The sequence below is a fragment of the Acipenser ruthenus genome, chromosome 19 (assembly GCF_902713425.1).
Source record: "Acipenser ruthenus chromosome 19, fAciRut3.2 maternal haplotype, whole genome shotgun sequence".
Taxonomy (NCBI): domain Eukaryota; kingdom Metazoa; phylum Chordata; class Actinopteri; order Acipenseriformes; family Acipenseridae; genus Acipenser; species Acipenser ruthenus.
Window position 1 is genome coordinate 9,865,175 of NC_081207.1, and position 27,184 is coordinate 9,892,358.

General features: G+C 37.8%; 1 protein-coding gene across 1 annotated transcript in view; it reads right to left on the minus strand.

Annotated features, from left to right (window-relative positions):
- LOC117424239 (ras-associating and dilute domain-containing protein-like) overlaps positions 1-27,184 on the minus strand; it is a 78,788-nt gene that overhangs the window by 48,629 nt on the left and 2,975 nt on the right. The window contains exons 2-8 of the mRNA XM_034040416.3: positions 26,519-26,845; positions 23,075-23,310; positions 19,294-19,616; positions 13,853-14,548; positions 13,157-13,194; positions 11,734-11,900; positions 10,542-10,645 (exon numbers count right to left, since the gene is read on the minus strand). Coding sequence (XP_033896307.3) covers positions 10,542-10,645; positions 11,734-11,900; positions 13,157-13,194; positions 13,853-14,548; positions 19,294-19,616; positions 23,075-23,310; positions 26,519-26,845 — 1,891 coding nt within the window. The remainder of the gene's footprint in view (positions 1-10,541; positions 10,646-11,733; positions 11,901-13,156; positions 13,195-13,852; positions 14,549-19,293; positions 19,617-23,074; positions 23,311-26,518; positions 26,846-27,184) is intronic.

Consider the following 27,184-nt stretch of genomic DNA (forward strand, 5'->3'; position numbering starts at 1 on the left):
AGAGAGTCACGCTTTTAGATGTCTAACGCTCACCAAGAATTAAACCTAATTCCTGATTTAAAGGATTATTCCACTTCAAAGGTGATGGTGGAAAGGGTCAAGCCAAAGTAATGTTGTAATGCTGGAGCTGTTGGGATCCTTTCGCATGACTGTCACGCTTTCTTTCCTCAAAGCGACTTGACAAAATAAGTAAGGCACACATTTTTAATGCACAGATAACCCAATAGACTCAAATTTATATTTGCAATGATATATTCCAGCCATTCCCAATAAAGTTAATAACTTTGAAAACTTTAGATTCAGATAAGATCTGAAACACCAATAAAGATGATATTTTCAACAGGCTTGTATATGACCACTGGAGTGAAAGCACCAGCAACCAGTGCCTTCATCCTGAAAACAAACTTGCAGATGAGCAGAGTCTGAAAGCACCGATTCCCTTTCAGGCTACACAGAGTTCAATTTATAGTGTGTGGTGAACTTGGCAGCCAGGCAGAAAGAGGGTGGTCTCATTAGAACATGGTGGGTAGAGGGGAAGTGACCCGCGGTAGTTCCTGTGAGAACATGACTGGCAGTCCCCTGACTTAATGGCGTTCCTGTGATGAAGTGTTAAGATAAACCAACCAAACAACGCGTTGTGACCTTTTTCAGATAAGGAGAACTATGGGATCCAGTTAAGCTAAAGAATCCTATTTTGTTGGCATATTCAGGCCAATTTGAACACTATCAATATGTTGAACACTATACAGGGTGGTTCAGCAGTCTGGAAGCAGAGGTTGTGAATGCAGGCCTAGTTATGGAATAGGATTAGCAAAGCCTGAGGCTCTCTGACCTGCAGCATACCCCAAATGAGCTAACTGTGCCTCGACTAAAAGTTTACTCATGTGTCTAATGGTGGATGTACAACATTTTGTGTATATGTTTGCCCTAAAACAACCATTAACAGAATTTACTGCTTGTGGACCATGATGCAGGCACTGTGTCGTATACTAAACTCAACAAATCAACTCAAAAAAGCACTTTACTGTTGAATACCATGGTTACAATGACAGACCGTTTAGCAAGTGTGGTGAAAGCATGGGGAAGCACACAAATGGGAATTGGGATATCATTAAAACAAAGTTAGGGATGAGTACCTATATCGATATTTTGATATAATATCGTTCAATATCGATAATAATTTCCATATTGCGATATCGTGGGATTAAAAAAAAAATAATGTACACTCATAAAGACATACTTTTTATTGCTAAAAATACAAACGCAGTAGAATCAAATGTATTTTATATTAATATACAACAAACCCAATACATACCAATCATGGTCAGTCTCGTAGGCAAACCACACACTAAAGTATTATTTAACCATTTTCTTCAATCAATTGGTGTTTAGCTAACAAATGCTATTTGCATGCTGCATTCAGCACCATTGGCCGTCCATTTTGCATTATTTTGAGATATGCACATGCATCAGCGGTTCATTACTTAAGCTATTATTAATGTATTTTTAAAATATGAATTTTCTGTATTATAAATGAGATGTACTTTTAAAACATCAAAACACATCTCAAAATAATACAAAATTCGGCATGACACTGTACTTAATACTTTTAGATGTGTCGTGAGTCAGCATTTACATGCAGAGCAGCTGAAGATTCAATTACTTCAGGGTTGGCTAGAAAGTCTGAGGCATAGAAATATTTCAGTTTTGAAGTGGCTGATAATGGAATAGTAAAACAATTGAACAAGACCTTATTTTTCTCCATGGATATTGTGAAGCAAAGCACCACTAAGTTAAAGTAGTTATTGCTTTTCATATATAAATATCTGTTTATATATGTATATACAGTATGTTAGATATTGCAATTGTGTTATTATATTTTTCTGTGTTTTGGAAGACACAGATTATTATTGATACTGAAATACATGGACGATATCGATATACAATTTTTATATCGTTGCCCATCCCTACTTAAAATGTTTTTTCAATACACTGGGCCTGATTTTCCAATACAGGCAAATTGCCCACATCATACATTTACTATGGAATGGCAAATTTGCCCGAAACATGCTCACAGTGGCAAATACAGGCCTCTGTCTCTAGTACAGGTTTGTTTGTAATAAATTGAAGTCTGAAGCAACACATACAATTTAGGGCATATAATCTTAGCCATCACTCCAAACAGTGAAACAAAACTAGAAAGACAAGCTATGAAGTCTGTATTTAAAATCTTCAATTGGTTTCTGAGATATGAGGAGGATTTCTTCACACACATAAGCACACCCTGCCTAAACAGATACTCAATTTGTACTTTTTGTACTAAGGCACAGCAGTCAATTTGACAAGATGATATGTTCTTTTTTTTTTTAAATCAGCCGTAATGTATTTCAGTATCTTAATTGTTCCACGCCTTAACCCAAGGCTAAGAAAAGGTCAACACTGAGTACCTGTCTAGCAGCACAACTGTAGCTGGCACACTGAGAGACTTTAGGGCTGAGCAATGTGACATTCAATCTCAACAATGGCACTTGGCTATGTCATATTTCTTCTTATTAACAACTGAGCTACATATTGTTCTCGGCATACCAGTGTCTAAAGACCTTTCTATAGTAACTATGGAGGAAACAGTTTAGTATATTACCATGTATGTCAAAATCTTTTACAGCGGTGTCTCATTCCTAAAAGAATAAAAACTGAGTAACAAGATATATATTATGTGTAACAAATCCTCTCTGGTATGGGACTGAGTTGAGCAGCAACTATCTGACCACAATATTTCACACAAAACCAGTCGTACAGAATGTAAAGATGCAGTAATTATATTCCCAGTGTGTCTTTTCGTATATATACCTTTGATACTGTTGATCCTTTTTTGTAACTTTGCATCTCCTAGTTCATATACTGTACATCACTACAACATTCCCTGTCATGGCTGTAAATTCAAAATCAGAGTTATCAGCATGACAACAAATTTGATGATAATAAGAGATATGAAAATTGATTTTAAAGCACTTCGAATGGGAATGTTTTTATTAGCTAGTATTACTCAGCTCTGGTCAACTGTTCACAGCAGCCCAAAAACAACTCCTCAGGATTTTGCGATAGCGTCAGTGTTTCCAGGTGTTGCTGTTGCAGCGTGGTTGTATTATTGTGATGTTACCAGCCAAATCCTTCCACTGACACGCAAGCTGAATCAGTCTGGAAGTAGTGTTGGAGCTGAGTAACTATCAGAATCATCATGGTATTACCTAAATACAACCCCACAGCAATAAGAGAATCACTGATGGTGGCAACAGGGATGAGTTCATGGTATATTATAACAACACTCGGATTAATTGAGGAGGGAACAGGCATATGCCTGAAAAAATGGTTACAGGTGTAAGTTGCATAGAATCAAAATTGGCATGTCTGCTAATGCTTGGAGCATGAAAAATATAAAGACCTCACAACTAAGGGATGTTCAATTCTATTGAATTCCCGAAACTTTCGTAAAAGCCATCATGAGAAGCCCTCCATTAGCAAGACATTTTTTTAATCTTATGCTACAATATTAATGTACATGAAACGCAATTATCCATTTATGTGTACACTGTATGAAACAATTACTTGATTAGTGTACATTCTACTGTGGAAACACTACGATTTACCTAGATTTGGAATGCATATCCGTGAGAATTGTTAAACTCTCAGGAAACATTCTAAACTGAACAGTTAACATCCCTATTCACAACCTGGTAGCTGAATGATACAATGCTGTAGGAATTGTAGAAGCCTGGTTTCCTCATACATACTTATAAAAGGACGAGCAGCCAAAGAATTCAAGCGAGTCAGTTTGGGTCGTGCTGGTAGGTAGTGTGCTGTCAATTGGGGTATGTTGCAGACCCCTGTGACGGGACAGAAAATACTGTATATCAAACTACTATATGAAGACATCATAAAGGCATGTAATTAGAGAAATGTTGTAATGGTGAATTGAACTTCCTTAGGGAAGATTGAAATGATGGATGCGGTAATGACTGCTTCCTGACCTAGTGTGTCAGAAAACCAACTTGGGATGGAGCTGGCTTTTTGAAACACAGAAATCAATCAATGTTTCTTTAAATGTAAATAGGACACACATACGTCCATGGGACAACTAAGGCAGCCCCCCTTTAAATGTGTACACATTTTTATTTAGTTTACTACTAATTACCATTTAGAAAATCCATAAACCCATAGACTAATACCGAGCAGCTGACCAGTCTGGATCGTTTATCTCTGTTTTGTTTTTGTATTGCGTTGCAGTTAAATACTGATTCAACATCATTCCACTTGATTATAAATATGACAGCCTTGTTTCATGCAAAGGTAGTTTTCTTTTTATGCTTCTGTGCAAGTACAGTATCAGTATATCTATGCATTCAAGTCTTTTAAGGAACTAGAGCCTCCATTATGCAGTAAGCCACCTATACCAGATGATTGCCACCTTCCTGCAGTTTAGAAGTACTGAAACTGAAAGCATCTATTGTTGTGTACTTAAAATCACTGCCGAAAGCACTTTTCTGAATGCACTGTAACTTGTCCAAGTTTTTGTTTCACCTCACTTGTTTAGTATTGCTTACTGTTAAATTTGAAGTACTGTTTCAATTGTTTAAATAGTTATTTTTTTGTCATTTAAAACATGCTTTTGCTTGAGTTTACAACAGGCGGTTTACACGTCTTAAAAAAATGTCAACTTGCCAGAATTTACCGCAGTTTATGATTCTTAAATCTCCTCATTAATGCTTGACCTGTGCCTTGACCATTGACCATTAGTCAACCCCTCTCCTGGTCTCCAGGGAGCTCGCTGTGGAACCATGGTAACGAGAGCTCACTTCCCTCCATCCTTTCCTGTCAAGGAAGCAGGCTGCAACACGTATATACATTTTCCCCTAGACCGTACTGCAGCTGCTTCCTGATTGGCTGAACATTTGATGAGTGTTAAATAAAGTTTATTTTCCTGTTCGGCTTGTCATTTCCTGTTCTGTTTTGTGGGAATGTATCGGTGAAGTGCTGATAATGGGCAGCTCAGGACCCCAATTATCATTTCTACAATAATCATATGCGTACCTAAATATCACTGGCTAAAATCACAACTTATTACAAAAAAAGGCTTTAAAAATACTATTCATTTACAGAAGAACCCTTTTTTTTTTTTTTACAAACCCTCTTTATCCAAATTGTTCTCTATAACTGAATAGTGTCATCAAAGATGGTCCACTAGTACCAGCTGCAGTGGGCATTATCCAAATATCCTTGTAATGGAGCTGTTTCAAATAAAATGGTTCTTCTGTTGTCTTCAACCATTCCCAGAGTTTTATAACTGAGGACTTCACCCAGATGAAAGACTACTGTATGTTCCTACAGACCAAAATATGTACAAAGGTATGCAATGACAGAGTGCTAGCCTTCAAATAAATACATAAATTAACATGAAAGAAGACCAATTATAGTCTTGTTTTAGACAACACCCACTGCACTGCATCCAATTGAAGGAAACATCCTGAACTTTGATAATAAATTGGTACATTTAACTTCTCTCTTTTTTTTTTTTTTTTACTATATATTAATTTGTGTATATACCTACAGCTATGGCCAAAAGTTGAATGAAACCTGTTGAATAATGTTACGTTAAAATATTGAATTACATAGTGCTTTGTAGTTTTCCATATACTCCACGAAAAACTGACAAAAATTGAAAGATGTGTCATTTTCGACATCTAACTATGAAATACTGTACTACTATTGTGGTTTCCGGTAGAATTTTGCAATATAATTTTGTAGTTTCTTTAATTACATGATGTTAATTTATATATTTTTTTAAAATTATGTCTCAATCTTAAAATTCTAGGTGATGCAAAACTTTTGGCCATAGCTGTATATAAGACATACTGTAAAAAAAAAAAAAAAAAAAAAATATATATATATATATATATATATATATATATATATATATATATATATATATATATACAGCTCTGGAAAAAATTAAGAGACCACTGCAAAATTATCAGTTTCTCTGGTTTTACTATTTATAGGTATGTGTTTGGGTAAAATGAACATTTTTGTTTTATTCTATAAACTACTGACAACATTTCTCCCAAATTCCAAATAAAAATATTGTCATTTAGAGCATTTATTTGCCAAGTACAAGGTTGTCCTGGAAGAAAACTTGCTTCCTTCTGCTCTGACAATGTTCCCCAACTCTGAGGATTGGTTTTTCCAGCAGGACAATGCTCCATGCCACACAGCTAGGTCAATCAAGGTGTGGATGGAGGACCACCAGATCAAGACCCTGTCATGGCCAGCACAATCTCCAGACCTGAACCCCATTGAAAACCTCTGGAATGTGATCAAGAGGAAGATGGATGGTCACAAGCCATCAAACAAAGCCGAACTGCTTGAATTTTTGCGCCAGGAGTGGCATAAAGTCACCCAACATCAATGTGAAAGACTGGTGGAGAGCATGCCAAGACGCATGAAAACTTGAAAATCAGGGTTATTCCACCAAATATTGATTTCTGAACTCTTCCTAAGTTAAAACATTAGTATTGTGTTGTTTAAAAATGAATATGAACTTATTTTCTTTGCATTATTCGAGGTCTGACAACACTGCATCTTTTTTGTTATTTTGACCAGTTGCCATTTTCTGCAAATAAATGCTCTAAATGACAATATTTTTATTTGGAATTTGGGAGAAATGTTGTCAGTAGTTTATAGAATAAAACAAAAATGTTCATTTTACCCAAACACATACCTATAAATAGTAAAACCAGAGAAACTGATAATTTTGCAGTGGTCTCTTAATTTTTTCCAGAGCTGTATATATATATATTGTATGACAGCAGTGAAGGGGTTAAATCCTCCCTGCAGAAAAACATGTGCGTATGCACATTTTTGGTTTGTTGTGTTAATTGTTGTTTAATTTATTGTTTAATTACACTATGTAACACAATTTTTGTTCCTGGGTAATAAGTGTTATTTCCTAATTGCTTATGCCTCAAAAGTATAGAAAATGGCTATTATTCCCCACAAACTTTGCTTTTGTGACCAGGACAGTGATATTTTGAAATTTACCTATTTTCCAGAACATTCCAGATAGATTCAGTGCTGAGTAAACTTGGAGTAACTTCTAGAACTTTCCCACACAATACAACTCTCTTTTTTTTTTTTCTCCCAATTTAGTCCACGCCAATTTTTTACCCCACAGGCGCCCTATCGGCCACAGGGGTCACTTATGCGCGGTGAGCCGTGGATTCCCCTGCCGACCTGTGATATAGCCTGGATTCGAACCTGCGATCTCCAGGCTATAGGGCACATCCTGCACTCTGCGCGGAGCGCCTTTACTGGATGCGCCACTCGGGAGCACCCGACACAATACAACTCAATGACCACCATCCCCCCCCCCCCCCCCCAAAAAAAGATTGAGACTGCAGATAAACAAAATTTTTTTTTTTTTTTTTGTACAACCCATTTAAAGGGAAATGTGTAAGGTGAATTGTCACAGCACTACAAATTTTGCCCTAAATTAAAAGAAAATTCAGCAAGCTTAGTTTTCTAGCCTCAATCTTATAACTTTAAGGCCAGGCTTCTTTGGCCTATCATCACAATTACACTGTTGGGTTCAGGCCAAAAAGAAACAAACATTTGTTTTCTTCAGCTTTTGTTTTTCATCATGCTCTTCAGATTTCACCACCTTTAAGGGTAACTTGGGGTGGGAGGGAAAAATCTGTGTTTGGGTTGTTTAGATTCATTTTGTATCATTTTCTGTTTCAGTCTTCAAATTCTGGTGACGTTTTAAAACTCACAAGTTTAAAGTACACCTGTGCCTTCAATAGAGCTCTCAGAATCATGTCTAAAGCAAATCAGGTACACCAGAGTGCAACCAGTAACACTGCAGCCTGCTGGATGTAAGAAACATTTACAAATTATTCTGAGAGCTCTATTGAGGCCACACGGATGTTTCAAACTTGCCATTCTTAAAAAAGGATGTTATGTCTAAAACAGAGAAGTAACTCTAAACAACATGTGAACCCGGTGATATTGAACACCAACACTGTTTTGAATGTAATCTTAGATGTAGATTGTGATAGTGTTGTGTGATGTACTGCCGTTATAGATATCACTCAACCCTGCATGTTATTATTATTATTATTTATTTCTTAGCTGACGCCCTTATCCAGGGTGACTTACAATTGTTACAAGATATCACATTATTTTTACATACAATTATCCATTTATACAGTTGGGTTTTTTTACTGGAGCAATCTAGGTAAAGTACCTTGCTCAAGGGTACAGCAGCAGTGTCCCCACCGGGGATTGAACCCACAACCCTCCGGTCAAGAGTCCAGAGCCTTAACCACTACTCCACACTGCTGCCCCAGGTTATAGGTAATGAGCTCTGCAAAACACCAGGAGATTGTCCTTTTGTACATTGGTTATGAAGCAGGCTTGGGATCAGCAAGGGCCCTAGTTCACGCCCAGCCTCTACCTCTTTCGTGACTTTGGTAATGTCCAATTCTGTATGTTAGTTTTAATATTATTTCACCACAGCTGTAAACCTATGACAGCTAAAAGATACCACTATACTACACTAAGCACAGTCAGTTAAAATATGTCCTTGTAACACCACAAGTCTTCAAAATATTACTGCATTACAATCTCACAAACTGGTCACACCAAAAGTCAAACACAGATCTGTATTTAATTCACAACCTCCTCCCTCCACAGCACATGAAATAGAACCTTTACACCACAACAATTTCCTGCTCCATTAACCTTCATCCTGGCACTCAAAACCATTTTTAATCCAGTAACCCCAATAAACCCTCTGGTGTTCACCCACCTCTCCCCGTTCAACCACAGATCACTGCATCCTCCCCTCCCCTTCAGAAGACTCACTCAAGCCACACAGGGAGTTTGAAAACATTGCAGACTGTGTTAACTGCACTGGACACATTATCTGTACTTAGCAGGGAATCAAAGAAACTAAATGTGTGAAATGACTTTTTTAAGGGATACTTTTTCCAGTGTAAAGAAAATTGAAAACCGGACCTACTGGCTTTGACGCACACAGACACACACAAAAAAGATTTTTATATCTGTAATACAGTGATTGCATTTCTAATTCACCATTGTTTAATGGTTTAACTATGAGGGTGTATCCACATTTTTACACATGTATATTTATCAACAGGTAACTCCATGACACAGGAAACTATAGCAACAGCTGGTACGCCCAAACATTCATTATTAATCAGAACACAAGCAAGAGTCTGTTGAATTGATTAAAATTATATCAATCTAAATATCACATGTATTTAAAAGATAAGGCTTTCCCTGGTGTTATACATACATTTAAAAGCTAAAAATACATACACTTGAGATGTTGAAACTTTAAATGTACTGTCTTTTCTTTTTTAGGAATACAATGTATTGGTTCTTTGCTTGTATTTTGCTTTAATTTCAATGGTCTCTAGCTTCAATTGGGTCAAGGGACCTACAGCACAGGAAGCGAGTTGATACCAGGAAGAAACAGTTTCTTTTAAATAAAAAAAGCAACAGCAAAGCATCTTAAATACAAGAAAAGGTGATCAGTTAATGCTAATCAGAGGTTAGAAAATTGATTTTAAAACCTGTGTTAGGGCTTCTTTAACAAGTGGCTCAATAAATCACGTCTGGTGGAAAATATCAACAGAATTACTCAAGGGTAAAAATGCAACCCCTGTTGAGATCATTAAAATGGACCCCATTATCTTTGCTATCAATTTGTGTGCACTGGATCCCCAGGCGAGAGTTTGGGCAAGCTGCCACAGAACAGTGGCTTCCTCTTCATGAGAAACACCCAGGCAGGAACCACCTTGCTCCACCCATTTCCAGTCTGCTCTGTTTACCCACAGGGTCCCAGCCTCATCACTGGGGTTACCGAGGGGCCAAAAATGGGAAAGCTACTGTAGCAGGATAACAAGCCCTATTCAAAACCCTGAGCTTAGGGAGCTCATAAAGAATTGACTTGTATGGAAATGGAGACAGACACCGCTGGATTATCACCGTTAAATCAAAATATTCTCTCGAAGTGAACTCTTAAATCCAATACCAGACAAATAAAAAATCACTTGTATACTTGTTTTCAATTATTCTTTTTGTTTAAGACTGTGGCCCTGCATTGGTTCTGACTTTCAGAACTAGCCTTGTTTAGTTTTTTTTTGTCAAATTTAAATAATGAGCAGATGGGAATTTGAGCAGTTAAGGTCCTGTTAATTCTGATTTGGTTCAATACATTGTTCCTTCCCGATAGCAATCTTATTATAAGGTTATTATAAAAAAAAAAATGCTAAAAAAAAATAAATATATAGAAAATAAATTAGAATTAGAATCATGTTTCCTGGTCCTTTAGAACATATACTTCAATACGGATCTGACGGATCTGGATTCAGAGGCACTGCTTATTGCTAACCCCATTGTAATAATACGTACAACACGCTAACATTTCTTAGGTAAAATGATTCAGAAGAAGGCCTTACTTTGGTGAGGTAGTAGACGGACTGCTGGAATGTAAACATGATGACCTCCTCAAGGACTGTCATGGCTTCTTCACTCGCCGACCTGGTGGCAGACACCTGGGAGTCTGAAAAGAAAACACACACACACACTAAATATTAATGTTGAATTTCACTGTTGAATGTTGAATAAAAAACTAGATAGTGTTGCTTGAGCTATGAATTTACTGAACATTGAAAATGTCAGTATAATAAGTTGCTTTACAAGTTGTTTGGAGCCTTTATATACTGCATTGGTTACCAAGGCATGGCGGCTTGTTTCATTTAAATTACCGTGATTACTATCTAGATTTATCTGGTAAGAATGGGGAAACGCTTTGGGCTCGACATGTGTAGTACATTAATCAGTAGACATTTATATGGAACCCCACAATAGCTCTGAGAATGATATATACTGTATACTGGTATAAAATATTCTAGGGATAATCTACAATTTCATAATGTTTAATATAACCTGATATGCTATAATGTGTGTTCTCTGTCATTCTCTATTGCAGTTTCTGCTTAGATCATTGATTACAAAGTTTACAGACCAGGGGATCTGTATCTGTAAAATTCCTAAAAGCCAAAAGTAATTGTTTTTGTTAAGTTTTACTACAATTGTTTCTACTCATAACCAACCTTATTTAGTCCGTCTGTATTTGAAGGGAATTCCGAGCAGAGAGATTTTCAAGCAGGGCGTCAATCGTAATGACAATGGTAAGGTTGAAACTCAATACGATACGGTTGATTAATGGGGTATGTTTATAAACTCAATACGATACGGTTGATTAATGGGGTATGTTTATAAACTCAATACGAGACGGTTGATTAATGGGGCATGTTTATAAACTCAGTACGAGACGGTTGATTAATGGGGTATGTTTATAAACTCAGTACGAGACGGTTGATTAATGGGGTATGTTTATAAACTCAGTACGAGACGGTTGATTAATGGGGTATGTTTATAAACTCAATAAGATACGGTTGATTAATGGGGTATGTTTATAAACTCAATACGAGACGGTTGATTAATGGGGTATGATGTGTTGTGTCTCTTATTGGCCAAAAGATCCTCAGCAGTCTATATTATATCTTGCTTCAATCTAGTGTCTGTTATGGAAAATATCCATTCCCTGCTCTGTGTTATCCATGTCACCTGTTTTGAATAACTTACCTGCTATCTCTCCACCCTCCTCACCCCACAGCAGCAGCTTGGGCACTTCCTGCTGAATGAAGTGCAGGAGTTCAATGGAGTTTGACATCCAGAAGGCAAGCGGCTGTAGTCCTGGGATTAGCTCCTTGATACTCAGCAGGCTCAGTTCATCAGGGTCCTGCTTTACACTGCCATTAGGAAAACGCAACAAAACTTGTAGCAACTCCCTTCACAGTGGAAGGCATTGAAGTTCTCCTTCAAGTCAAGTCTCCACAAACAAAATTCAAATATAACGATGTCCTACAGTTTCATAATGGGGAATAGTAGCCATTTATTGCAATGAAATACAATATATATATATATATATATATATATATATATATATATATATATATATATATATTAACAAACCATATATATAAAATTTCATATATGGTGCTGTGCAATACAAGCCGATATCCACTTCTCGACAGGTTAGAGTGGCTTTGACAAGCGAAAATCAGCTTGTATCTTACACAGCCCCCTATACTATATTTTGTATATTATATAGTTGAAAATAATATTCAAACAGTGTACACTGTAGCCTATTTTAATTTGAAGTCATGTACATCTGAACTTTCAACCATGGAAATGTATACAAAAAACTAACTGGATTTATTTTAATTTTGAATCTTTATAGAAGATTTCTTACCTGAATTCTGCTCCTTATACATTTGTGCAATAAACCAACAAAAGAAAATCTAAAATCCCCCCCCCCCCCCCCGATCTAAAAGTGAATTGAATTGGGTCCAGTGGCTTGATGGAGAGAAGTCTGGGTCTTCTGAGAGCACAGAATGAGAGACTATAGTAGTAAATGAGCACCAAAGAATTGTCTTCGGGTTAAAAGTACACATTTTTGGACACTGCAACTTTAAGCAGCCACCAACGTTTAGTCCTGTTGTCAGGTCCTTTCAGTATTTTAAGAATTCTTGGAAAATGTGAGGAGAACATTTCCACCACAAAACTCAAGCAAGGTAGGTAAGGCCTTAATTTCCTGCTAGAAACCTTGTCCTGTCAGTTTAATTGGCACGTTCTGGGGCAACCAGCGAATAAGCTTTCAGCTATGTTTCCGAGGGCGGGATTGTAATCAGGATTACAAAGGGCCCAGGCAAAATAAGCAGCCGTATTCAAATCATCATGAAGATTTTTTCCATGCTAATAAATGAACAGTGGTAAATAAAAATAAAAAATAAAACACTTTTTCTATTGTAGCAAAAATTTGTCTGTTTTAACTCTTTGTTAAGACCATTGATAATCAAATAAAGGGCATTTTATATGGCAGGGCATTTAGCAATTTAAATGAATCCAGTGTGGCTGTTGAACATTTCACAGACATGGGAGTGTGGGAGCAGTGCAAGGTCTAATTAATTTAAAACAAAGCTGTGTATTGAGAAAATGTTCTCACGTTTCTGGCTGTATCCCGGCAAGTTCCTTCGTCTTTTCCTGAGGAGGAGAGAAAAATCTAATAAAAAACATGGATACAAAAATTTGAAAGTGTAGATTTTATGAATCAGTAGCTACATGTATTACAAAGAGGATAAACCTGTTACTTATCCAAAACTCAATCCTAAGACCCCTCAGTACAATACATTGCTGGTGTTAGGGCTCCATATAAATCTGCTATTACATAGAGATACAAAAAAAGTCAGCAAATGCTATATCATTTATATTTATTCCACAGCTACCTTACATATTTACAGTAAGGAGCAGACCAAATGGATTACTACTGTAATACTGTACCTACTGCAAGACATGAATTTGTTTTTTGAAGAGTCATTATAAACACATAGTTTAAGCGCTTAGGAAAATGAGAACTTCTAACCCTCACTAAAACAGTTGAAGAGTTAACTGCAAACTTGTTTTGATTAATCAAAATTGATTAAAAAAACAGTCCTTAGAACAAAAAGCTTCTGAAAGGGTCAATAATGGTAAAAAGCTGAAAATATTGTACCGGTACTATTATAATTATTAATCCTATACTATTCAACTGTATAGGGTCTCAGGCAACATGATCAGACACGCTTCTGGGTTATGTTTACTGCATGAATTTTAACGAGGGACATATATACTAATAAGACAAAAGGGACCAGCGTATACTTACCCACATAACCGTTTGGACCTGACTGGCTATCTTAAGCAAAAGCCTCCGGAAATCAGATAGTTCGAAATAGTCGGCTGAGTGCTGGATACAAAGACACAGCAGGAAAGCTGGGCTCAGCTTTGGCTCATCACCTTTCGGGTCTGTCATGTTAATAACTTTGCTTAGCAGCTGGTCCTCGTGTATGGAATCGTACGTCAGCGAGAGATCTGTCCCGTTGGAATCTGTTAACCGGTGGACCGATTTCCGGTGAGAAGGTTTCATTTTCCTGGCTGCTTCGCCCAGCAGCGATGAACCACACATTTTACAGGTGGCCGTCCCGCCCAGGTGAGTCATTGGGGTCGTCAACCATGCCGGTCTTTGGCCTGCAGTGGGGGCTGTTGGGTCTTTGTACATGAACAAGTAAAAGTCACCAAGCCCAAGGAGATCCCCTGTTTGGAGTTGTGTTTCTTCCTTGACTGGGATTCCATTGTGGGTCACGAAAGCACCGTGGAGGGGTTTCACTAGAGTCACTGTCTTCTTGGTGGCCTTGCAGTGGGAGCTGGACTCCAGCCGTCTGACGCTGCAATGGCGGGGCAGGATGTCCGGTGCGGAAAGCAGAATGTCCACTTTGAGACGCTCCTCATCCTCTCCTGTGGAATGCTCGCTGCAGCGTCCGAAAACATGTGTCATCTCACTCATCAGATAAATAACGAAATCCTGAAAGTTACAAATTTAGCATACAGATTGTAAACAATGGAGGCTGTGACCTTTCAGCTGCTTATTGTTGTTGAACTAGAAGCCTGAAACTAGGCCAAAAAACAGCACTGTTTTATTTTGTCATTGTTACATTAGCCTTTCTACACTCTGATGCTTTTAGGCCTTACTCTACCTGTAATGGCAAGCCAAAGTACTCTGTTTCTTGGGTTTCAATAGTCTCTTCAGCCAATTAGATGTTTTACTAGGATTTACTAGGCTTTTGCTCCAGTTTTCTTCTAAGTAAAACTGTTGATTTTCCAAGTTAGAAGGTTAAAGTCATTATAAACTTCCTGAACTGCATACGTTTTGAAACATCAATAGCATCTAGCAGTACATTGTATCTATGGAATGACGTAATACAAGGGACCTGTTTCACATGCAAATGTAGACATAAATATGACATCAAAAATGTCATTTTTTCAGTCCATTCGTTTTAACCTAGTTAAGCTTGGGATATCTACGACATTATGTAAATACAGAGAAACTCCACACTTTGAACACATAGGGAATTGTCGATGTTCCTAAGGCTGAAATGGCTGTAACTTGTATTGTTTTCAATAATTTCATGTATGTGTATTGCATCACTAAATGCTCTACATCTTTAAAATAAGGAATAATAATAAGAACACAAATAATACGTCAGGGGAACTGTGCAGTCTTTTATAGCAGCTATGAGCCCTTTCTCTGGTTTCAAGTGGTGTGTTCTTTTTGTAAGTGTGGTGTTCCTAACTGTGAAGTCCTACTGTATGAATGTAGTGTATACAGCATTTATCATGATTATTATCGCCTCTCGTAAAATGTGGGATTTAAAAGATTTTACTGAACTGACATTGCTTTCCCGTTGCGCTGAGACAGACATACCAAACTGAGTTTATATGCCCTTATGTTCTCAATCGTGATTCGGTTAAATCACCTGGTTTTCCTTTGTTTACATTTTTGTTTTACTTTCCAGAGCTAAAAGAGCTTATATACATCATTCATAACCCTGCTGTTGCTGCAGGTAGTAACAGGAGAGTGACTGTTTAGTTCACAAAGTTTAGAAATGTTTAAGAAGGGAGGAGGCTCGGGTTCCTTTAGCTAAAACTATGCAATGCAAACAAACTGATGAAGACCAGTGCACAGGCTAATTTATAGAAGGATGCAGTAAACATTCACCCTGAAATCCTAATTTGAGTCAAAACAGACATGTTTGTGGGATACTGCTTATTTAAAAAATAAATCATTTCCAGGTTATTTCTTTTGTCAAAAGAAAAATGAATAAATAATGTTTTAAAAAAAGACAAACACATAATGAACATTAGCGTCATTCAAGTACTTCTTAGTATCAACACAAACTTGTTCTAAAGTAAAACACTGCCAGGAGGCTGTGTGGTCCAGTGGTTAAAGAAAATGGCTTGTAACCAGGAGGTCCCCAGTTCAAATCCCACCTCAGCGACTGACTCATTGTGTGACCCTGAGCAAGTCACTTAACCTCCTTGTGCTCCGTCTTTCGGGTGAGACGTAGTTGTAAGTGACTCTGCAACTGATGCATAGTTCACACACCCTAGTCTCTGTAAATCGCCTTGGATAAAGGTGTCTGTTAAATAAACAAATAATAATAATAACTGATACAACAAAGGGCTAATGTGTAAGATCCAAAAACATAACAGCAACAACTTTTCAAATTGTGATGGATGACAGTAACTGTATAATAAAACTAATGTTCAGATAATGGGGTCTCCCTCCACTCTGGGACAGATATGAGGGAGGCCATCACTGAACCTACAATGTCATGTGACACTGGCCTCCAGGTACTGCCGTGGTGGCATCACATCATGTTCCTATTCTCTATCCTGGGACAGGAAAGCAGGAAGCTGTGATCTGATAACGCAGCCACCTGAAAGCTAACAATATAAGGAAAATCTGTCATTCAACAGCTAAGTACATATGGTCATTACAAGCGGAATTACAAGCCTCAGCTACAGTGTGGGCAATTTTACTCACACCGTGAAATAAGCTTTGACGATATCTCACGAAACGGTAGACTTGCAGTATCTATCATCTATCATCGCCGAGAGAAATCTGAGACTTTTATTCGGAAGTTCTTCCGACAGTTAGGATTTCATGCCATTGCTGTGGTTCAAGTGGTGGTTACAGTCTTAATAAACAAAACAATGGCAGGTCTGAGAGAAAAGAAAAAGCTTTCCATGTTGTTTTACCATCTCTAGTGTGCACTAAATTACTGGTTTGGTTACCTATTTTTACTGTATAACAGAAATAATTCAGTACTGGGAAGGGCTGTAGTGATACTTTGTTAGTTAACAATATTTAGGTCCCATCGCAGTGGAATATTGACACAGTTGTGTTATTATTAGGAATAACTGGGGGAATGTTGCTTTGCAAGTCATTTAGACTACAAAATATATGCATTCTGAGGCTTTTAGGCCTTAATATAGTCTAATTTATTTATTTTTGAGGTTTATTTTAAGAGATTAGCTCAAGGCTTTGAAAACCGGTTCCTTAGTGTGTGTTTCACATCATACGGCTGTAACAGGAAAAGCTGGTTTACAGAACGTCATGCCTGTTTCAAGGAGCAACATTACTGTTTTACATCACAGTGACTTAATCCATTATCTTTACTTTAAGCATTAGCTTGCCATGTTAATGCTTTTGTTTTGTTTTTGTCTGGGCCTATATAACAATATGTCACACTGTTTATTCTGCTCTATGCACAGCCAGGACAATGTGCCCTATTAACAAAACTTTAACCTTTATAAAAGTGCACCACTGCAGACTTACACAAACTAGAACTGTTTCAAACTGGGTTTCATTCATAAAAAACATCTCATTGATTAAAGCTTTGTGAATACCTCATAGTTTACTTTGGCAAGACTCGGGAGGGAAACATATTATTAAGTCTTTGTGAGCAGCATCCCCGATAGCGTCATATAAGGGGACTGTCAAATCAGATCGAATGGGATGTAAACATGATGTAGAAATCTCCAGTAAAAACCCAACTGTATAAATGGGTAATTGTATGTAAAAATAATGTGTAAAAAATAATGTAGCTGTATGTAAAAATAATGTGATATCTTGTAAGAATTGTAAGTCGCCCTGGATAAGGGCGTCTGATAATAAATAAATAATAATAATAATAATTTGAGGCTGTGTGGTCTAGTGGTTAAAGAAAAGGGCTTGTAACCAGGAGGTCCCCGGTTCAAATCCCACCTCAGCCACTGACTCATTGTGTGACCCTTAGCAAGTCACTTAACCTCCTTGTGCTCCATCTTTCTGGTGAGACGTAGTTGTAAGTGACTCTGCAGCTGATGCATAGCTCTGTAAGTCGCCTTGGAGAATGGTGTCTGCTAAACAAATAATAATAAAAAAATAGATCTATATTATTGTCCAGAGGTTAAAAACAATGAGACAGTGAAAGGTTTAATTTCCACTGGACATCACCAGTAGTATGGTCAATGGTTAAAAGACAGTGGCATTGAAACAGTTAGTGTTCATTGTACACCACTTGTAATGGAACTTTACTGAGAGAATCATAGAATACAGCTGGGTACCAACTATAAAGACCCTATGTCAGAGCATGTGGTATGCATCATTGATGTGGCCAGAAGTGGCAGTGGCGTATGCTTAGTTATTACAGCAGTTTGCTTACTGAGGGTGCAGAACAATAAAGTCAGATTCAAAAACAGAAAACTGAACACCATGTTCAGTATATTGCTCCCCAATTTTGTTGCTAATACTCAATATACTGATTTCCTGCAGCTGGTCCACTTAGGACACATTACCCCAGAAATGAACTGCATAAGTAAGCATTCTGAACTTGTATTCTCTGCAAAACAGATATGGATACTTCACTTCTGTTGGGATTGGAAGTTAATGTGAATGCTGCAGTCTATGTTCAGCGTATACAGTATATATTATGGTTTGCATAGCATCTAACTGTTGCATAGCATCATTGAACTTTAAAAGAATATAGGCTTTGTAAAGCTAACAATGCAGATAGAAAGGCATCCTCTGTTCACCATGACATTACATTGATGTTATACAAAGCTTCATAAAATTCAGCGGAGTGATTTTGAAGTTATTTTCTATCAGGTCCCTGTGCTGTGAAAAGGAACATGACCTTGGTGTTAACTGTGTGCCAAGAAGTGCCCATATCAACTTTGAGCACATTTGGATGTACCTTTGTCAAGGTGACAGAAAAAAGAAAAGAGATGTACAGAAAAGATGCCTCCACTATTTTTGAGTTTATTTTGAATTGAACTTCGTACAACTGAAAAATCTAAATGCTTAATCTCAAAACCTGAAATAGTGACATACATATATTCTACCTCCCAATGTTAGTTCACATCACTGAGAAACATTATTGTCCTCTACATTGGAACAGCGATTGCCGTCTTGAAGAGAAATGAAGGGACTGGCTTGTGGAACAGCTGAGGGAATCTCACTGTGTAAAACAACACTTTGTTTGTCACTCCGGGTGCACAAGAGTCTGTTTAGACTCAATGGTACTATGCAGGCCAACACATTCAATACACTTCCCTGATCTCAACAGCATAATGACCCCATAATGACCTCAATTAGGCCGGGGACAGACAACAGACTCCAATCAGAGTGACAGTACTCTGGGTATAATTATATAAGCACACTAACTTATGTAACATCTTTTAACATCTCCCCAGCATCTTAAAGTATAAGTTTAATCCTCTTACCTGTCTGTAACTGTATCCCTGCAGCAGCAGAAAGTAAGGGAATTCAAAGGGGGGATGAATGGAATACTGTGTGGTGTTATCATCGCTGCTCTCCGTCTCCTCCTTCTCGAGTCCCAGACACTGGCCCTCTTTGTCTACCTCCGGCTCCAGGTCTTCCAACAGCAGGCTTTTCCCATTCATCCGAGGGTCCTTGGACTTCACAGACAAGTTGACTTCGCTCAGGCTCCTCCACAGTGAGAAGTTGCTGTTGAGATCCTCCTCAATAAAGACTGAGGCTCCCCGGGAGCGAATCTTCTGTAGTTTGCGAGCCTGGGCGTTAATGCCTGAGAAATAAACAGAAAGAAAGAAATCTCTAGTCATTGCTCAGTGAATATAAACAATTTGTTTAACTATATTTAAGCGATAATGGCATTGCTTTGGTGTATTACAAGATAATAATGGAACTCCAGAGTTAATAAGGGCATTATTTGACAGAGGGAGTTCTATTATTACCGAGGAATACGCCACAGCAATGTCATTATCACTATTATACTACAACATTTTAAAGTTATTTACTTCTGTTTGTCTGAAATAATCATTGTAGTCTGCTGAAAGACTTTTTGAGAGCAGGACATGAGTGTCCCTGTGAAGCGTTTCATCAGTAAGCAATGGTTTTAGAACAGGTGACATTAATTAGTGTTATCAGTGCTTTTCATTATTAAGTTATAACAGAATGGCTGGCCTCCATAGAAAACAACGGGGAGAGCAGTGTCCGGTTGGTGTATGATATCAGTTAAACGTGTAATAACTGGGTTTTCTTTTGGTTTGCTACAAATGTTTAGCTCTCCAGACTGTGTTACATTGTGACTCAAGTGAAGCTCTGTCCCAACACAATAAGTTAATTCCCTGATCGTCACACTCCCTCTCTCTGCTGCACGCATGACTCTATAGGGGTCAAGTGGGGTCTTATTGTGTGCAGTCTGATTTGCCTCAGAGGTTCTGAATAAAGCAATCATTCTAAATTAATATGGTGGTCTGTAGGTACAGTAATTGACTTTGTCGATTACAATAATTACTATTGCCTACATATGCTTAATTGTAGACTGCTGAGGATCTTTCAGCTTATTATAGCACACGTTTCACCTGCAGTATTCCACAATACATCCTCTGTCCATCCACTCCTATCCGTGCCGCTATTACTCACCTACACAGACACGCGCTGTCCTATATATACATCACTTTTAGTTTTTTAATACATGTTTGTACTTTAAAAAGTGACAAGGAAGAAGTTCAAGAGCCTGGACTTATGTCAGATTGATAGCATGTAATTATGTGGTAATAAATGGGTAATAACAGACTGTATCTGCTCTTACATGGTAACTGTCATGTAATTACAAGGTAAAGGCCATGTGAGTAATATTGTGTTACCTGATGTAATTACATAGTAATAGCATGGCACAGGCCACCCCCATGTAATTACACTTTCTCCAGTAGTTACCATGTAAGAGCATGCAGCATTTATAGCTACAAGTTAATACAATGGAACTAAATGTTTCTGTATGTCTTGTGATCTATACTAGAATAACTGCTATTAATGAATAACAAGCATTGATATCAGAACCTGGTTTTCATTACAGGTGGTAATTAGATATTGTCAAAATGTTCCTTAAGAGTGCAACTACTCATGTTTTCCTTATATCGATTTATCCACGTGGGTAAAAGGCAGCTTCCTTTTCTGGAAAAAAACACTAAGCCAAGGATCACTTGTACTTATGGTAACTTTAAATAAGTATCCACATAATCCATTAGTATATGAGGACATATAGCTACACCCTTAATCTTGTATGCTATTTACAGTCATTCTGAATGGTTCTAGGTACTGTTGTTCTCAAAGGCATATGTGGTTATTGTGTCCATCTGGTTCTTTACTTCAGCATGAAGTCTTTTTGGTCCATTACAATACCAATGTTATTGATATGTCCAAATACGGACATGTTCCACTGTAGTACCATTCTACCAATGGTTCATAATTGTAACTCTCCTTGTGTTACTATGAAAGCAATGACACATGACATGGTGTTCAAATATGGTCCGATATCCACACACCTAAGAGTATTATTAAGTGAAACTAAGTATAGTTAAGCAGCCCACACCCCCCACCCCTACCAAAATAAATTGGATGTCAGGTGAATCAGGCAGAATCGTTCTGTGCTGGAAATGTAACATATTTGCACTGGTTTAAATACTAGCCAATGAGATTGCTCCCTCTTTTCTTGCCATTTTATAATGCCTCTTCGTAGAACAGATCAATTGAATTTCCATTGAAGATACTGAATTACCTCATTAGAAATATCTTGACTTTTCTTTTTGTTGTTGGGCGGCTGCACTTCTTACTCCCGTACAAGATGAATATTTTCCCAGGGTTAAGAAGGATTGTCTCACAAAAGCACAAATAAACAAAGTTCTTGCCATGGTAATGACTGAGCGCGGCATTTTGTTATAATATCAATCCTTTTTTGTCACAAGCTTATGAAGTAGAATAAAAGTTCATTATTACTGCTCCCCTCTCTTACTCAACCCCCTTAAATACAATAGCAGCAGGCCAACACAAACACAGTGTCTTACTCTGAACGTAGATGGAAAGAAAAACAATGAACAGGTTCATTTTTATTCCGTTTCCTGTGTGAGAAAGAGCTGGGGCTACTGGAAACCCTAAACTGCCAGCATAAGAGACATTTCCAAAGCAAATAGACAGATAAGCAGGCCACTGAACACATTCAAGACTCTCACTCTTTAACTGCTAGTATTTGAGCTCCTGTGTGCTGTTCTTATCTTACACAAACTTCACAAGTTTCTGGCTGGCGTCACAAAGAGCATGAGAGGAAACATATTGAACCACAGAGGAAAACGTACATCTGTGACTGGGCTTGATTAAACAAACAAACAAAAAAACATCCTATACGATAAAAAGACTGGTATGGGCCCTGGATGTTTTCAACCAGACAAGAGGACGTAAAAAAAAAGTACTACTGTGTTGATTTTGTGGTCATAATCAAATGAGCAGGATCTATGGCCTTAGATTACTGTTATTTACAACATGCTTCTTTAATGATATGCCTGTTTCACGGTTACTTAACCCCAACTCTAACCCTAACACTATATCTGCAGTATAGTATGAAATCGAGTCTAAATCAAATTTAGAGGAGGAACACAACACAGCAATAAACAATAAGTATTAAATATTACTTAATGAACACCTTGCTCTGAGTATAACATTTATCTTTTAGATTCCCATTTCATATAATTTTCTGTTTCAGTCATTACATCATCACAGCTTCAATAGAGCGCTCAGAAACATGTCTAATCATTGAATATATCTGCTACATTTGGTCTATGGGTATATTTCTAACTGATGCATTTCTTACATTGATTAGGGGTAGTTGCAGGGGGCCAGGTTAATGGTCCCACTCTGGTGTACCAGATGCAGTTAAAAATAAGACACTGAAACAATTCAGTTATACTAATTTACTAAATGTGTAAAGAGATTCAGCCAAGTCTGGCTGTGGTATCACAGCAGAAATGGCTCATTACAATTGATGTAATATATTGTAAGGTGACATGCACACATATATATCTTTTGCATTTCAAAGTCATAATCTGTTTTGCCCAGTTAAGTTACATTATCAAGCAATGAAAAGACCTTGGTGGGTATGAGGTCTGAGTGAGTTAGACACAAATACCCCACCTGCCATTCTACATTTGGTAGTCTGCCCCAATACTTGTTGGAGGGTAGGCAGTGTACCTGCTGTGACTGTATCTTTTTCCTTTGCGGTCTTCTTCTCCACGCTGGATTTCCTCTGGATCTCAAAGCGCCGGCAGAAACCTTCCTTGGGCTTCCAGAGAGACTGCAACATGAGGGGCTTCTCATTGTCACCCACCACCCGGAAACACTCCGTCTTCCACTGGTGCTCTTCCCCAAGCCGGCCAATCACGTCACACAAGACGTAGGCTCCAGCTTCGGCCTTGTCCAGAGAATACCTGGAAGAGCATGTTGAAAGAAAGGAAGTCAACAAGGCGCTTATGTTTACATTGCTTTCCTTATTCACAGCAAGGAAATTTAAACAGTGAAAATAACCCCTCAATAAAATAGTTTTAATCCTGTTGTTTTTATTATTTTACACCTGACTGTACATCAACACAACAAAATGGTGAAATACTGAAAACACTAAATTAGTGATGGGTCTTTATACAGTAAAGTAACACGACAGTTTATTGTAGACATGGCCTTACTGTGAATTCGTGAATGATCAAATCATGGAATAACAAGGGAGCACTAATAAAATAAAGGCTGTGAAGGTTTCAACGTTTAAACGGGAATTGAATATGTCAAAATCTATGTAAAAGTAAAATATAAAGATGATAACAAACACCAAATGAAGTCTACTTTTGCACAGGACATGTGTCTGATAGTTTAAATGGTAACCGTTAATCTTGGACTACTTAATATTTGCTTCGGTATTAGTTATCCTAGATTGGTGCTAATAAGAATCTGTGAAATCACCCATTAAACTATTAAACCTGCATTTACATCCTTTGTTAAAACATGTAACAAACCCTGAATCAAACTCTTTGATATCCCACAAGTTTGGTTTAACTATAGGTAACCAACCATGTGACGCAGCAAACTATTCAATACATTACAGACTCTTAGAGCACAGAGCCCATCTACATGGAGTAGTGCAATCCAAGAATCTGGACAGGTTGGAATTTTCCTGAACCCTGCAAGGCGGTGTTTGGTATCCTACAATTAAATTAGGGAGGATACTCTTTTGGTCATTTGCTGAGCGATTGCTTTTTAGAAAGACAAGCACTCAGCAAATCACTGAAAGAATGTTCCTCCTATCTAGCACTTTTTTAGTAATGAGAAAAGACTACATGATAAACAGTGCCCCTTTTGGCTCTTTTCCACTGTACAACCGAGTCGCACCGGGACCATACCAAGCTCTCACTGTGCGGTTAAGGGGAGCCTGGGTTGTTTTTCCACTGCAGAGCCAAGCCGTGCTACTGATGTCACACGCAACGAAAGACAGTTGTTATTAATTATTGTTATTAATTAACTTAGTTTGCTAAAAGATGTGCAAACAAATAGTGTTCAAAAATGAACATACCAATGGTACAGCTGTATCTTTTATCACTATATTTTGTAAATATATTTAGGAATTTCTTTATAATCCACAAATTTTACTAATTATATCGACTTACTAAAGTTCAATTAGTTCAGTTGAAGGGGAAAAAAGAAGGTTTTAAAAATATGATTTGCCAAAGATATCCCGCTTAAGGATAGTTGTTGTTTTTTCTAGTTGTTTTTGTTTGGGTGTTTAAAAAAAGAGGCTCTGCGTACAGCATTTTGTTCGTCTATATTTTTATAAATAAGTTTAGAATTGTTTTATTTTCTGCATTTTTTTCTTTCTTTATATTAATATAATATAGGTCAAGGATAAGAAATCTGATAGAATGTTGTGTTTTTGAGTGTGTGAGTTAAGTGTACCGTACCCACGGTTTATGTCCATTTGCTTCAAATCATCAGAAATTCGGGCATCAACTTTCTCATTTTTGACACGAATCCAGATCTCCCTGAACACTTCTATCTGCCCCAGAAAAACCAGAACCTGCACTTCCTCAGCTGTCCCAAGGCTGTACTTTTCTCTAGTCACACTCACTGCCCACCATGATCATCGTTTTTCTTTCTGGAGTGTACTGACTGATGCAACATAATGACGAAAATCTTTAACCTCCCCTGGCTCAGCTTGGCTCGCAGCCGGATTCAGATGTCTTGTGAGGCCGGAGTTTCACGGTTTGGTTCTCACTCGGCTCGACAAATAGCCAGTGGAGAACCACCCATACCTGTACTGTACCAAGCCCTCACAGATTGGATGTGCCAGTGGAGAAGGGGTATTTGATCAACTGCATAGCTCTCTACAAATCAAGGGCACTTATTATAAGGCTGCCTGCAACTACTCAATCCAGCCTGTGTCATAAAGGGCGCTACTATTGTGTTAAGAAAAATATAACCTTTAAAGGGGAACTGAATGCATGGTTGTTGGCAGGATTCTTAATCTATAAATCACTTTCAAGTCAAGGGTAAATAAAAACCTGTTGGTGGATTTGTTACACAATGGGTTAGCTTACTTTCAGCCATCACAAAGAACATACACATTTAGTCACAACTGACATATCTGCATTCTTGAATAGAATAGGATAGGACTGAACTGCACCTTTAATGTGGTGTTAACCTGTTTGCATAGATCGTATTAGCTTTCGTAGCATTATCGCTGCCCCCCCCCCCCCACTGCACTTTGTTTTACATTAATTATCGTAATACCATGCTATAGATTAACTGCTGAATCCTGCTCCCTTTTCTGTAAATCACATTCCTTTTTGACCAAAGCATGGTATTTAACATATCTGCAAATCCTAAATAAAAGTATAAAAAACAAGCAAAGAATCAAAACGGGACAGTTTACTACTGTTAACAAGTACATCAATAACACTCCCCCCCCCCCCAAACCCCCCAACCCCCCCCCCCCCCCCCCCACCTTGCTACAGCTGATATTAGAGAATTAGAGCTATCATTAAAAAAAACTGACTTATATCAACAGTACGGAACAGGAATTAGAAATTAATAGTTTCGAATTAAGTGGTATTTAAAACCTAGATGTTATTAGGTAAGCAAATGAGGAGTTTGTTTCATGGTAAGGTATATTAAAATGATTAATTTACTGTGTAGAATAACTTCTTCTTAAGATACACTTGAAAATGTAAGTGGACATACAGGCAGACAGATGTACAGAGAGAGAGACACCTCCATATTTCCCCAAAATCACTTAACTTATATACATAACTTATGCTATATAATGTCAATACTAAGTTTCAAGCCAATTTAATAAGACAAATGCCACAATGTACTGTATACTCAGAATCTGATGCTCTCAATAAATAATGCTAATACCACATAACATCACAATTGGATAAGTAGTTTTCCAGATACTGTATATGGAAAAATGTGACAGTACTGTAAGCAAGAGGTAAGAAAACTGATGAAAAAAACTTCTTGAGCCAGCTGAGATATGTATGCACGGAACTGTGGAGATTCTGACTGAGATTCCACTGTTTGTGCTATACTGGTGAGGTGTCTTTCATAAGCACCTAAATCCCTTAGATAACTTATATAAAAAACATTACTCACCTCTCGAGAGCCTCTTTGACCAGCTCTTGTGCGCTGGAGTGAGAGGTAGCAAGCACACTCTTATAGTTTGCACCCGTACTGATTTCACTGCCAAATATCTTGAGGACCCCAGGTGCGGAGAGCTGCATTGACAGCTCTGAGGGGTCGTCAGTCAGGTGCATTCCGTCCGCCACAGTGGAGTCCTCATCGGACTGATTGTCTTTTAAGTGTGGGCTCCTGCTGAAAACTGTGGAGAGGCGATTGTTGTGTCTTCGGATTTTGTTTTTGGCCGGCTGTCGTACTCCAGTGCTTTCATTTGATCCTGTATTTGTATCTGAAGAACTTGACCTAGAAGGAAAGAAATAATGCTGTATTTACCAAGTCCAAAAAAAACATACTTTTAGCTTAAGAACACTAAGGAGATTTTATTAACTCCACAAGGATAAGCCAAACCTGGATTTATTGGAGCATTTCACAGATGAATCATCTTCAGATAATTGCAATATAATCTGGTTTCCCAGGACTGGATATTTGTCCAATAAAATCCTGTTGAGGCTTATCCTGCCGGGGTACATATTGTATATTATAGATTTTTATATCAGACCGATTCATTACACCCAAAACATCACAGGCGGACTTAAAAGATCTTTTAGCACATTTATGTGACGTGCCAGGTAAAAAAAACCT